This window comes from Trachemys scripta, chromosome 5, assembly GCF_013100865.1.
Source record: "Trachemys scripta elegans isolate TJP31775 chromosome 5, CAS_Tse_1.0, whole genome shotgun sequence".
NCBI classification, from domain to species: Eukaryota; Metazoa; Chordata; order Testudines; family Emydidae; genus Trachemys; species Trachemys scripta.
This window is the reverse complement of record NC_048302.1, coordinates 98,680,886-98,696,522: the sequence shown is the minus strand read 5'-3', so window position 1 is coordinate 98,696,522 and position 15,637 is coordinate 98,680,886. Positions and strand designations below refer to the sequence as shown.

Sequence of the window (15,637 nt, the reverse complement as noted above, 5' to 3'; positions counted from 1 at the left end):
AGACTAGGACTCCTAAAAATTTCTGAAGTCCCAGATGGGTTCAGGGACTAGTGCAGGCAAACATGTACTCAGGTCCATGCCGATTATTTGCACGCACCCTTGTCCCTTCAGTCCTCTATCATTAGGCACACACTCCTTCTTGGGAATCTCTCAGCAAAAGTGAGAATGTTCCCTGATTTGGTTTGCTGCTGTCCCATCTTCAGTGTTCCCAGAAGTCATAAGGAAAAGGAACACAGAATCCACAAGTACAGGGGATCAAGGATTGGCTGCTCTTCATGGAGACAGAGTTAAGGTTTTAGGTGCCTTGGAGCCAGGGGTGAAAGTAACTTAAAGGACTTGCCACTACGCTGGAGTCCTGAGCAGGAGATGGGGCCTCAAACCAGAAGAGTCAGGGCCTTTAAATCCCCAGGCTCTTTAAATCAAGATTTAAAGGGCCCGAGGCTCCAGCTCCAGTAGCAGCGGCTGGAAGCCCCGGGCCCTTTAAATCAACGCCGGAGGCCCATGGTAGCAGTAGGTGTGGTGGCGGCCGGGAGCCCTGGGGCTCGGGCAGCAATTTAAAGAGCCTGGGGCTCCAGCCACTGCCGGGAGCCCCGGGCCCTTTAAATCGCCGGCCTGGGGGAAGCTGCCCACTGCCTGTACGGTCGGCTGCCTACTGGCTCTTGCCGGTACACCGGACCAGACCAGCTTACTTTCAACTCCTGCTTGGAGCCCCAAGAGAGAAGTTTGAGAACCTGTAGCAACTGGCTCATTGCCATCTAGGGTGATCAGATAGTAAATGTGAAAAATCAGGATGGGGTGGGGGGTAATAGGTGCCTATATAAGAAAAAGCTCCAAATATCGGGATTGTCCCTATAAAATCAGAACATCTGTCACCCTATTGCCATCCCCCCAAAAAGGGGGGTTCAGGATACAGTTCACATGACCAACAAGCCATTTACCACCCACACCCCTATTCCCAGAGTTTGCATCTACTCAAGGCCATGGACTACCAAGTACAATATATGAAACAAAATTCCATTAAAAAAATATGCATTATTAACTGGAGTGATTTAACATGATTTGTATTTTTGATTTAGTTGGGGATTGGTCCTGCTTTGAGCAGGGAGTTGGACTAGATGGCCTCCTGAGGTCCCTTTCAACTCTGATATTCTATGATTCTATGATTATTAAGAGCAAACGGAGATGATAAACTCTATATAAAGACCACTTTAAAAAAAACTACATGAACCTGAAATAGTCCATTCTGTTCATTAAAAACGTTGATGGCCCATTAGTTATCTGTATATGAGTTTCAATTCTAAAACCTATTAAACAGTTAATTAAGCAAGAATGAGACCTCTCTCTAACATCTTTTTTTCCCAACATTATTTCCCTTCCTGCTAAATGAGTGCTCTGCTTTAAGATTAGTAGACTGTGAGAGTTTATCAAAACTTTAATTAAATAACAGCAGCTCTGGTTTAATTAACTAACATGTATTTTATGACAACAATAAATCATAACTGTTCTCAACCTGAAAAGGCCAGTGTAAAATCCAGTTTCCATTAAAAATGTCAATAAATCCTACAAGTACTACCTCAACATGCTGTGCAGAGGAAAAAGGAAATTCAGTTTTATATACCAAGTAAACTGAGCGGCTTTATATATTTTAGAGAATTAAGTGGAGAGAGAAAAATTGTGCTCTAATTTTAAGATTTGCAATGAACATAAAATAGAATTCTCAGGGTATAAGTTCTATTTAGCATCTTGTTACACAGCTTTTCCTAAAGTGTGGGACACATACTTGGAGTTTAAATAGGGCCCAGGACTCAGTTCATTGGTACATGAATTACAACGCAAGTGTTCTGCACATAATTTAATGTTATGGCCAGTTTGATATCTTTTGCAAATAGTAAGTTCAGAGGAGAGCCATGAAAATGATTAAAGGATTAGAAAACATGTCTTATAGATAGATCCTTGATAGATTCAAGGATCTCAATTTAACTTATCAAAGAGAAGGTAAAGGGGCAACTTGATTACAGACTATAAGTACCTACATGGGGAACAAATATTTGATAGTCAGCTCTTCAATCTAGCAGAGAAAGGTATAACAGGATCCAATGATTGGAAGTTGAAGTTAGACAAATTTACACTAGAAATAAGGCATGAGTTTTTAAAACCGTGAGGGTAATTAACTATAGGAACAATTTACCAAGGGTTGTGGTGGATTCCACTGACAATTTTAAAAATCAGAATTGGATGTTTTTCCTTTTAAAAAAAAATGTGCTGTAGGGATTTTTTGGGAGAAGTTCTGTGACCTGTGTTATACAAGAGGTCAGATTAGATTATCTCCGTGGTCCCTTCTGGCCTTGGAATCTATGAATTAGTGGAATATCATGTCCCGTTCAGGTGTCCACACTTCAAAAAATGTGTGAACAAATTGGAAGAAAGTTCAGAAGAAGAGAGAGACAAGAATGATCAGAGGTCTAGAAAACCTGCTTTAAAGTGAAAAACTAAAGAAGTTTAATGTATTTAGTTTACTGAAGATAAGGTTCACAAGTGACCTGATTAGAGTCTACAAGTACATACATGGGAAAGAGCTAAATGACAGCAGATGGCTCTTTAATATAGCACAAAAAGGTAAAAAAGGAAAGAGATTCAATGATTCAAAAAATAAACCTAGTCAAATTCATATTATGAAAAGATGCAAATTTTAACAGGGTAATTAACTATTAGAACAATGTAACTAGGATATAGTGGATTCTCCAGCCTTTGTGGTTTTTAAATCAAGACTAGATGTTTTTCTAAAAGACATGCTGTAGCTCAAAGAAGTTATGGGCTTCAGGTGATGGATGATGTTCTTTTGTGCGTGCTTTGCAGAAGGTTAGACCAAAAAATAAATTGTGCCCCATGAACTTAAAAAAAAAAAAAAGCTATGAATCAGATCAGAAGATAGGGCAGCACTGGAACCAAAAAGCCTGAGAAACTCAGCAATGTTTCCAATCTAGGAAGCGATTTTTATATGTACCTACAACAAGTCTGGTAAATGGAATCTTACAACACCAGAGTCCATTGTATTTCTGATTGTGGTCCAATGAAGAACTTTTCTAAAAAGTTTCAGGATAAGACACAATAACAATTTATAACAGAATTCACAACCTGTAATTTGTAAGTGCTTGCTAACTGTTTCATTAAAAACGTATCTTTCCTTAAGTGCACCTATTAATCAATCTCTGGAATGAGCAACATTATTTCAAAAATTGAAAAGAATTCAAAAGAAAAAATCTACACCATATTTATTACATAAATCTACACTAATGTTCCCATCTGCTCCCCAATAAACCCTACTTTTTCCCAAAAGAAAACAATTAGTATTTGGACAAATATAACTCATTTTCATAACATGCAAACATAAGATGTATTAAATAATAATAGAAAATACTACATACCCCTGAGGTGACAGTTTATCCAACCACCCTGCTTTAACCTTCTTTACTGATGATCCATAAAAACAGGCATAGGGTGTTATTGAATCGTTCGGGGTGATAATTTGTTTATCACCAAATGGCAGAAAATAAATTGATTCTTTAACAGACTGTTCCAGATTTCTGCTTCGGTTCTTAGTAGGGAATGAAGAATACTTTTTGTCTTTATGGTTTTTTGTTCTTAAATATGGAGAACATTCTTCCACAGTAGTATATTCAGATTCACTAGCAAGTTGTTCTGGAAACATAAATGTATCCTCTTGAGATATCAATTCATTTTTCACATGGTCCTCAGACGATGCTTTCCCTTTCTGGATATTAAATACACTAGAAGAAAACAACAGAATTTTACTCTTGGTTTATTAAATAAGTACGTTGCATAAATAAACAAAACTAATAATAATAATTATTATTGTAAACAGTCATTCTAAATTGTTATGAGGTTAGAGACCTTACACTGAAACAAACCACATTTACTTTAATAGTGACCAAGAGTGAATCCTACCATGCCCAATCACTGTGTTTAGCAGTAACACAATATTTATTGGTACATTAGGAGGTCGGAATGACTTCCTGAGGTCTCTTCCAACTCTAATCTTCTATGATTCTATGCATTTTGCAGACCTTCAAAGGGAATTCATTGTCCCCAGCATACTGGACCCCATTCATGTCTTTAGGGTTGTGGCCTGGTCTGTTTCCAAGTGAGATCAGGTTAACCCTTTAAAATCTTCAATGGGCAAATTGGCATTAGTTGACAGCTCCCATAGATTGGAGCTGGAGTGTGAGGTAAGTATCACAGCCCCACCCCAAAAGTAAGTACTGGCGTTTGGGGGGGGGGAGGGAAGATGGAGGTTGCATGCAGGCAACGGTCCCCTAGAAGGTATCTAAGATAAAGTTCACAATTTCCCTGCTTTCATGGGAGGGACTGCCAGCAAAACAAGGTGATTCAAACTATATCAACTTAAGTCTGAATAAAGTTCAGGAACCAGGGGGAAGATGTTCCCAGATTGTCATAGACTACAAACTCAGACTGATTTTGGGGAGGGGTCAGATCTCCATAAACATATTATGCCATCCTGATTGTGATCCCAGGGATGCAGGTCAACCATTTTACTGTATTTCAATAAAGAAGTTGATGACAGGTGTGAGAACTGGTTTAAACTTGTCCTTAATTCATAAGTAATACCGTGATTTATCATGAAGACAATGCTCTTCAGTCACTTCTTTATCTTCAATTTTTTCTTCAAAAGCCAAGAATTCATTTCCACAGATTTCCTGGAAAAAAGAAATCAATTATAGAGACATGCATTTGATTTGGATTGCTACATGACCTCAATGTTTTTGCAAATATAAAATCAGGAACACGACACCCACTGTAGTAAAGGTGCCACTCTGACATTTAAGCACTTCTTCTTTGCATACGATATAAGGACAGGTGATCTCAAATGCTTCTAAATAAAGACCAAATTATTTAAAGGTAAGTATTTCACAAATTTTCACTTTTCCCTATTTAAAAAACAAACTTCCAAAAGTTGATCTGACAACTTTATTACATTAATATTCAGTTTTCTTGTGTTTCCCACACCCTTTGGAACACAAAAAAAACAAACCCCACAATATGCTCCTGTTTTATGATGGAAGCATATAAATGAACCCATTTAAGCTTTGAAGTGCACTTATATCCAGCTAAATGGCGATGGAAAGGAAGGGTTTAGTTTCCAGCATTATTGTTGCTGGGAGGGGGGGAAGGCGGTTGGAGAAGCTGTACATCAGACTTACATTTGAAGGTTGTATCTCAGCAACAGAAAGAGACAGGACAACCATAAACTGAGCATGTGCAGAGTGCACCAACATACATATATATAACTGACTCCTCAGATTGGACGCCTTTTAAAAGGAGCTTCTAAAACAAGATTGTTTGACTTGTACTATAGTTTAATCAATACATAAAACCATTTCTTGCTCAGGCAGCTCCTCAGACGTCTCCACTCCAATCAGTTGCCTTCCCTCCTGGTTTAACTCAGGCAGGTTTCCAGTCAATCTTCAGTGCAGATAACCACATGAATTCCCAGCTCCCTCATGTTGACTCATCTCTCAGCTGTAACACCTTAGTGACTGATTAATGATTTCCCCAGACATTGCCCATATAAACTGCAAGCCTATTCTTCCCAGCTGCTCCCTTGACATCTTTCCTGTCCCAGTGGTGTAACATCTAATACCCAGCCACTTAGAATATACAATGATCAGGCTTTACCTAACTAGTCCAGAATACTAGTTTGCTACGTGTGTGTGTGTGTGTGTGTATTATATATATATATATATATATATATATATATATATATATATATATATATATATATAAAGTTACACAGACTTTGATAATTAAACTTTTCTTAAGAACTACATAGTATTTTCTTATGCATTCCTAGGATATTTGGAATATCTAGTGTTTTCTAATTTTTTCAGTAAATTTTAATACCTTTCTTTTCCCACCACCACAAACCATATTCTGATGCAGTTGAACATTAGTAGTATGTGTTACCTTTAACAACTTGGAAATTTTGATTACCCACACTAAGAGAATACCAGCGTATTTTTGGTCTGTAGCAAGACTCAACATTATTCATGTTTATATTGTAACCAATTGTGTTTAATGAGATCTGAGTTTGTAACGAAATAGCAATTCCATTCTATTAGGCAGATAATCCAATATACATGGCCTGTTTAATGGTAGAATAATTTTACATGTAGTGCCTTTATAAAAAGAAGGAGATTGTTGATAACCATCCTAAGTGTGTTTTTGTATTCTATTTTGTAACTATTCTAACCAGGGTAAGTAGCATTACGATAAGTTTCAACACTCCCAATACTGCAAAGGCATAACTTAGCAGATAAAAAAAGATTTCTAGCCTAAATACAAGTATATAAGATGCATTTTATTCATTTTTAAAGTATTTTCAACCTCAAGCACAAAATTAAATAATCAGTGTTAGCAAGATATTCTGCACATAAGGAGGGATGGGGGGAGCAAGAAGCTTAAAAAGTCATTTGTGTGACTTCTTTCCCTTCCTAGTTGGGGCAAATAGCACATGACTTTATCTTTAGTTCATGTAAATATAGAAATAGTTATATACTTGCAGAGGTATTAATCATAAGGCATTTTCTCCAGACTTTGAATCATGTGACCTTTTTCTTTATCCTGTCCAATTTTTCAAAATCCTTTTTAAAATGTTGACACCAGAACTGTCCACATAATTCCAGTATCAGTCTCCCCAGGGCCATACGCAGAGGTAAAATAATTACCTTGTTCTTACTCCTTATCTATACATCCAAAGGTCAAATTAGTGCCACAGCATCACATTGGAAGCTCATGTTTCGTTGCTTGTCCACTATGCACCCTAAATCCTTTTCAAAGTTACTACTTTCCAAGACACAGTACCCATTCTGTAGGTGTGGTCTACATTCCTTGTTCTTAGATATATAACTTTACATTTGGTTGTACTAAGGCAGATCTTGTTTGAATTGGCCCAGTTTACCAAGAGATCCACATTGCCCTCTGTAGGACAGTGTTCTTCACTGCAAGGCCTGTGAGCTCCCATCGACCCTAAGTGCGGCTTGCTAAGTTCCCTCTAAGCTGCACAGCCGTGCAGCAGGCTATAAATAGCCACACAGCAGCTCTAAAGAGCCACGTAGCAGGGACCTGGAGAGGAGAGAGGTAGGGGGTGGGTGGGAACTGGGGAGGGGAGCAAGTTGGGGCTTGCAGGGCTGGTGTGGGCCTCTCCAGTGACCCCAGAGCTCCCTGCTATTGAATGGGAGAGAGGATCCTCTTTACCCGGAGCTCCTGTGCTGCCTGCCAGCAGGTGGGAGAAAGGGCCCTTCCCCCGGAGCTCCGTGCTGCCTGCCGCCAGGGGGGAAAGAGGGCTGGGGGGAGTCCTCTGGCTCCAGCCCCGGGGCAGCCTGCCTGCATCCCAAACTCCTCATCCCCAGCCCCACCACAGAGTCCACATCCCCAGCCAGAGCCCTCCTCCCAACATCCCAACCCTCTGTCCCAGCCCTGAGCCCCCTCCCACACTCCACCCCCCTCATCCTCAGCTCCACCCACAGGGTGAAAAGAAAACAGAGGAACAAATTGACCAACCAACATTGGACTGCCTTACTAGGATTGCAATGACAGATTACACATATTCCATGAACAAAGTCAAGGAGGAACAGGCACACTTTCGCTCATCCAGTTTTTAAAGTAAGGTTTGCATTATTCTGCTCTTAAAAAGTTTACCTGCATAGGTACCTTTTTAATTCCATATATTTTCCTGGTTATTTTATAAAAGGAGTATCGTTTTATTGTACAAGTAGACTTTGTTTTAGTTACATGAGTGGCTCTGTAACGTTACATCATTAAGGAGTAGTAAGCAATGTGTTAATTTAGTAATTGATGTGGCTCTCATACTGAAAGTTTTTTGCCAAAGTGGCCTCCCTTCAAAAATAGTGAAGAGCACTGATGCAGGATGTCACCATCATTATTTACCACTCTACCAATCTTTGCCTCACCTGCAAATTTTATCAGCAGTGATTTTATATTTCTAGATCATTGTTGAAAATGTTGAACAGCATTGGCGCCTAGTCTAAACCCTGCAGAACCCCACCTGAAATAACTCCATTCAATGAGGATTCCCCATTGACAACAACATTTGACTCCCCTATGAGAAGACACAAATGAATAAGAGTGGACATGACAGACATATAAGGAAAAATTAATTCAGAGAAGAGAATTCAGATGCTACTATTTACCTATTTGCATATTACAAGAACAGATAGGGAAAATCAAAAAAGCAACAAGTTTTAATACTGATACAAGGAAATATTTTTATATGACACAATTGATCAGTGGACCTTATTCCCACAATATATTACTGAAGACAAGGGCATCCAAAGAAGAATTAGACATTTGATAATGAGAATACCTATAGTTAGTTACATTAGATACTAGGACAGCTTCACACTTGAATGTGTACGCCAACTGGTTGGGATGAGTTAGAAACTTCTATTGGGGCAGGTTATTCTATAAACGTCTGTTGCCAGATTTCTTGCATCTTCCTCTAAAGCATCTGGTACTGGCAACAGAGAATAGATTAGATGAACCACCAGCCTGATCTGGTATGGCTTTCCTTATATACTTCATGCAAGGCCTACTACTGCTGAAAGACAAAGTGCATCTCACTCTTCACTATATCAAAGTTACTAGTCCATGAAATATTTGTAGTACAAGTAATTCATGAAGTAGTGTGTGCGCACACATTCATACAGTAGGGAGGGTGGGCAACAAATAACGTACTGCACTACAGTATTTACACCAAAACCTTTCCATTTACCTTGGCATCTGCAGGGCTGTTGAAAAGAAAAGTTTCCCCATATGGAGAGATGACAGATGGCTTTTCCTCACTGGAGGTTTCTTTAAAGAAAAAAAGAAAGTCATATCAATAAGAAAATAGTACTGTACTTCAAATCTGTATGGGATAGTGCTGTATCTTCAATATGTTTTCTGTTTATACCGCAGCAAATAAAAAGCAAAATTTACTCTTGAATGGATTGGTCCTACGTGCAAATTTGTACTGATCTGTTTTTTAAGTCGATTTAGTTGTTTCAGTGCAAGTCTGTCTGTGGACACTCACGCCTATTCATAATAAAAATGGCTAAAGTAAACGTAGCTATGATTAGTTTGTTACTAACTTTAGCCCAGTCAACTTTAGTCATTTTATTCTGAAGAAGGGGAGAGAGAGTTTCCATACACTGACTCACACTGAACAATTAAGTCTGCTTTAAAACAAATAAATTTTGTTATTTCAGAGCAGGTCTCTGTGTTGACCTGCTTTATGTTGCATTCTGGACTAACGTATCTGAAAATTAGGGTGAAGGCAATGTTCAATTTGTTGCACTACACTCTACAGTCTCTTCTCACCCAACCCCCACTATTGGATAGGGGGTTTTCTTGGGAAAAAAACGGTTAGAAGATTTTAAGCATCTTAAAACTGAAAAGATTTTTAGGAGTATACTTAACAATTTCTACTTGTGATACATTTAAAAAACAAAACAAAAAATATACAAAAGTTTGTGTGTTCTACCCACAATTTATAATAGTTTATTCTTTACAGAAAAAGAGAATGAAGATGCTGCATTTCAATAAAAGTTCTATCCTACAGACTATCCATTAATTGTTCTAAAGAATGAGAACATTTTTCCTGCCCCCTGTTGAAATCCAGCATCTTAATTCTTTTTCTCCAAGTTATTTCTGTCTTTATCATCTTCCTCTGACTTATTCTACTGTCTCACTATCAATGACATTTGGACATATCAGTTTTAAAGTATCTATCAAACTGACTTTGGATTCTTTAGTTTTCAATCAGTAGCCCTCTTTTTCTGCTCCTTCATTTTCTGGCAAAGGCAAATTTCAACACAATGTTTAGGTTCTAGTTCAGTGTGATCTATTTGCTTGACATGAATATGTCTGAACTTGCACAGGAATTGTTTTCAGTGAGTTAAATTAACTTGTTTATAAGTGACCGAGCAATATTGCTAACCTGTTCCTGTGTAACTGTATAACACTAGAAATTCTTCTTGTTCTTATTTCCTCACAATCCTATAGAACTTAATTAAATGGTATCAGGTTATCTGGGTTAGACGTGAACCCTTTGCATACATTTTTCATCTAAAATAATTTCTGCTTACAAATAACCACTTGACTGTTTAGTATAAAATACATTGAAATCCAAGGATTAGGCAAGTAAAAGTGGATGGAGGAGAAAGAAAAAAAAAACCTTCCTAACTTCCCTTTATTTAAAAACTGATAATAATTTATAAACAAGGACATAAAACTCGGGCTGTCAAGCAATTAAAAAAATTAATCGCACTGTTAAACAATAACAGTTTATTTTATTAGTAGTTAATTAATAATAGTTATTATTTTAAAAATAATTATTATTTAAATATTTTTGGGTGTTTTCTACATTTTCAAATATATTGATTTCAATTACAACACAGAATACAAAGTGTACAGTGCTCACTTTATTTTTATTTTTGATTACAAATATTTGCACTGTAAAAAACAAAAGAAATAGTATATTTCAATTCATCTAATACAAGTACTATAATGCAATCTCTTTATCATGAAAGTTGAACTTATAAATGTAGAATTATGTACAAAAAATAACTGCATTCAAAAATAAAAATGTAAAACTTTAGAAGCTACAAGTCAACTCAGTCCTATTTCAGCCAATTGCTCAGACAAACAAGTCTGGTTACAATTTACAGGAGATAATACTGCCCACGTCTTGTTTACAATGTTACCTGAAAGTGAGAACAGGCGTTCACATTGTAGGGATATTAAAGAAGGTACTAACAGTGATTCCCCCAAGTGACANCATCTTTGCCTTATCCCTCTTAATAAGATCCTGCTGGTTTTTATTCTATTGGTATAACAACATGGCACTGTTGTAGCTGGCATCGCAAGATATTTATGTTTCAGATGCGCTGAAGACAGGGGTGAAAGTAACATTCCAAACTTACCTGTAGGGGGGCCGGCTCCGGCCCCCGGAAGGTGCGGGGCCTCAGGCAGAAGGGACAGGGCTGGGGGTCAGCGTCCCCCAGTCAGCCCATCCGCACTGCCTGGCCTGTGCCACCCAGAGCTCCAGCAGCAATTTAAAGGCCCGGGGCCCTGGCCACTACTGCGGTAGCAGCAGCCGGAGCCCTGGGCCCTTTTAAATTGCGGCACCGGGGCAGCTGCTCCTTTTGTCCCTCCCTCCCGGCGGCGGCCCAGGCAGCGGGGCAAAAGGGGTGATGACATTAAAGCACTACCATGGAAGTGCTTTAAGCAGGCTCCTTTGCCATGGCCGCGTTTTAACATCAGCTGAGTACAGGCCAGTACCAGCGGCCACTTTTTATCTGTACAACGTACCGGCCTGTACCAGCTTACTTTCACCCCTGGCTGAAGATTCATATGTCCCTTCATGCTTCAACCACCATTCCAGAAGACATGCGTCCATGCTGATGACAGGTTCTGCTCGATAATCGAAAGCAGTGCAGACCGACGCATGTTCATTTTGTTCATCTGAGGTGGATGCCACAAGCAGAATATTGATTTTCTTTTTTGATGGTTCGGGTTCTGTAGTTTCCGCATCAGAGTGTTGCTCTTTTAAGACATCTGAAAGCATTCTCGTTCCTCTCAGATTTTGGAAGGCACTTCAGATTCTTAAACGTTGGGTTGAGTGCCCTATCTATCCTTAGAAATCTCACATTGGTACCTTCTTTGCATTTTGTCAAATCTGCAGTGGAAGTGTTCTTAAAACAAACATGTGCTGGGTCATCATCCGAGACAGCTATAACATGAAATACATGGCAGAATCCAGGTAAAACAGAAGGGGAGACATACAATTCGCCCACAAGGAGTTCAGTCACAAATTTTATTAACACATTATTTTTTAACAAGCATCATCAGCATGGAAGCATGTCCTCTGGAATGGTGGCCAAAGCATGAAGGGGACGTAGCATATCTGGCACGCAAATATCTTGCAATGCCTGCTACTAAAGTGCCATACGAACGCCTGTTCTCACTTTCAGGTGATACTGTAAATAAGAAGTAGCCAGCATTATCTCCCGTAAATGTAAACAAACTTGACTGTCTTAGCGATTGGCTGAATATGAAATAGCACTGAGTGGACCTGTAGGCTCTAAAGTTTTAAATAGTTTTCTTTTTGAGTGCAGTTATGTAACAAAAAAAAAATCTACATTTGTAAGTTACACTTTCACGAAAAAGAGACTACACTGCAGTACTTGTATGAGGTGAATTGAAAAATACTATTTCCTTTATCATTTTTACAGTGCAAATATAATAATAATATAAAGTGAGCACTGTACACTTTGTAGTCCGTATTGTAATAGAAATCAATATATTTGAAAATGTAGAAAAACATCCAAAAATATTTAATAAATTTCAATTGGTATTCTATTGTTTAACAGTATGATTAATCACAATTCATTTTTTTAATCACAGTTAATTTTTTGAATTAATCGCGTGAGTTATCTATAATTAATTGACAGCCCAACATAAAACATATGGTATCATATAGATATGGTTACTTGCTTGGCATTATATTTATCTTTCCTTCCCAGCTTACCAGATTTTCCTATAATAATTCAATATCAATTTCTGGTAAGTTATTTAAATGAGATCTGTTCTCTCAATTTAAAATATAAATATAACAGCATTCAACTCACTTTTCTGTGAAGTTGGGCTCCCAGTACAAGAAGTTGGGCTCCCAGAAATATTTAAAATATCCACATTTCTTCTTTCCAGCAGAGAACTTGAAACAAACAAAGAAGTTGAGTAATGTTTGTCAGAAAGTGTACATAACTTTCATGTAGCAACATAACATGCAGGTTAAAACAACTACTTAAAACATGCCAGCCACTTGTGTGTTCTTAATTCTAATTCTAAGTCGGAGGAGGGGGGGAGAAGAATAACCAGAACAATATAAAAATTAAACAACTCAGATTCCCTCTCTGTATAAATCACACTGAATATTTTATTGAGCCTAGCATAAGCCTTACTTTTTTCAATTTGGCCTTATTACATTATCCAGTTAGAATTCTGTACTTTTTTCAAATATGGACTATTTAAGTAATAGTGTATTAGGGCCCTCATCCTGTACCATTACAGTCTATGGAAGCTTTGTCATGGACTTCAATGAGCACAGGATCAAGCCCAAGAAGAGAGTGGCATCTCCAGCCAAGTATTTTTCAGAGAAAGACTAACAACTTAGCCTTAAATAAAAATCAAATGGACATTGCATGATACAGAGGAAGTAGGATCCTATGCTCTGAGCTGCTGAAAGGATTTTGCTCAATGTTCTGAGTTCAAAAGGTAATTTTCTTTTCCAGGAAGTTTTGCATTTGAAGACAGAGTTATAAATTAAACTGTTTTGCAATCAAAAGATAGCAATAGCTATCAGTAACCACTGTAATATAATGCTCGTGACTGCCATTTCAGGTTTCCTAGATGGCAAACAAGATTATAGTTTCATATGCATTCTACATTACTGTATGCAGTAATATTTACTACTGTGCTGTCCTATGAATACTTGAATGCAGAGTTTTAGATGTGAGTATATAGTCATCTTTGTACTGCTAAAGTCATGCATTTTCAATATTACTGAATTCTCTGTATGAATGCCATTAATCCTCATTATAATTTGCATGACACTATGATTTTGAATTTGCTAAGGGGCAGCTTCTGAAAAACGCTGCATTAGAAAACCATGGTTTTTCTTTCATATTGGTGAAGACAGGAAGCTCTCCATCAGCACTGCAATCTCTACCACTAATTTGCTCTGTGACCTTGTAAAAATCAGTGTCTCTATCCTTTTATTTCTTCATCTGTAAAAATGATAATATGGATCCTTACTTAGCCTTTTTAAAATGCTCTCAGAGCGCTACACAAAATTTAAGCATTACACTAACAATTCACAAACCAGCATCTTTCATCCCAAAGCCATAAAGATCAATATTTTTACCAAGTATGCCAAAACAGGAAATTCCTGGTTTACAGCTCTCCACCACATTTATCAAAGTCCTACTAGTCATGCTGTCTACATTCGTAACTTCCACAATGTTGCTTCATCAAGAAGTCAAAGTTCAATTATTTCCTCTTACAGGCCAACTCATAGGCTTGGTCTACACTACCCCCCTAATTCGAACTAAGGTACGCAACTTCAGCTACGTGAATAACGTAGCTGAAGTTCGAAGTACCTTAGTTCGAATTAGTTCGAACTTACCTTGGTCCACACGCGGCAGGCAGGCTCCCCCGTCGACTCCGCGGTACTCCTCTCGGCGAGCTGGAGTACCGCAGTCGACGGCAAGCACTTCCGGGTTCGACTTATCACGTCCAGACTAGACGCGATAAGTCGAACCCAGAAGTTCGATTTCCAGCCGTCGAACTACCGGGTAAGTGTAGCCAAGGCCATAGACTCATAGACTTTAAGGTCAGAAGGGACCATTATGATCATCTAGTCTGACCTCCCGCATGATGCAGGCCACAAAAGCTGACCCACCCCCTTCCCTTGACTCAGCTGTTGAAGTCCCCAAATCCTGTGATTTAAAGACTTCAAGTCGCAGAGAATCCTCCAGCTAGCGACCCCCGCCCCATGCTGCGGAGGAAGGCGAAAAACCTCCAGGGCCTCTGCCAATCTACCCTGGAGGAAAATTCCTTCCCGATCCCAAATATGGCGATCAGTAGAACCCCGAGCATGCAGGCAAGATTCTCTAGCCAGACCCTCATTGACCATTGATACTATTTACCAGCGATGGCACGCTGTTGATTGACTAAAATCATGTTATCCGATCAAACCATTCCTTCCATAAACTTATCTAGCTTAATCTTAAAGCCAGAGAGGTCTTTCGCCCCCACTGTTTCCCTCGGAAGGCTGTTACAAAATTTCACCCCTCTGATGGTTAGAAACCTTCGTCTAATTTCAAGCCTAAACTTCCCCACGGCCAGTTTATATCCATTCGTTCTTGTGTCCACATTAGTACTGAGCTGAAATAATTCCTCCCCCTCCCTGGTATTTATCCCTCTGATATATTTAAAGAGAGCAATCATATCCCCCCTTAGCCTTCTTTTGGTTAGGGTAAACAAACCGAGCTCCTCAAGTCTCCTTTCATATGACAGGTTTTCCATTCCTCTGATCATCCTAGTGGTCCTTCTCTGTACCCGTTCCAGTTTGAGTTCATCCTTTTTAAACATGGGAGACCAGAACTGCACACAGTACTCCAAATGAGGTCTCACCAGTGCCTTGTATAATGGAAGCAGCACCTCCTTATCCCTACTAGATATACCTCGCCTAATGCATCCCAAGACCGCATTAGCTTTTTTCACGGCCACGTCACATTGCCGACTCATAGTCATCCTGCGGTCAACCAGGACTCCGAGGTCTTTTTCCTCCTCTGTTACTTCCAACCAATGCGTCCCCAGCTTGTAACTAAAATTCTTGTTAGTCATCCCTAAATGCATCACCTTACACTTTTCACTATTAAATTTCATCCTATTTCTATTACTCCAATTTACAAGGTCATCCAAGTCTCCCTGCAGAATATCCCGATCCTTCTCCGAATTGGCAATACCTCCTAAC

The 15,637-nt window shown here is 38.8% G+C and overlaps 1 protein-coding gene across 1 annotated transcript in view; it reads right to left on the bottom strand.

Moving 5' to 3' along the window:
• The window catches only part of ARAP2 (ArfGAP with RhoGAP domain, ankyrin repeat and PH domain 2), a 217,483-nt gene that overhangs the window by 168,203 nt on the left and 33,643 nt on the right, over nucleotides 1-15,637 (bottom strand). The window contains exons 3-6 of the mRNA XM_034772450.1: nucleotides 12,729-12,814; nucleotides 8,831-8,910; nucleotides 4,648-4,736; nucleotides 3,426-3,788 (exon numbers count right to left, since the gene is read on the bottom strand). Of these exons, the coding sequence (XP_034628341.1) occupies nucleotides 3,426-3,788; nucleotides 4,648-4,736; nucleotides 8,831-8,910; nucleotides 12,729-12,814 (618 nt within the window). The remainder of the gene's footprint in view (nucleotides 1-3,425; nucleotides 3,789-4,647; nucleotides 4,737-8,830; nucleotides 8,911-12,728; nucleotides 12,815-15,637) is intronic.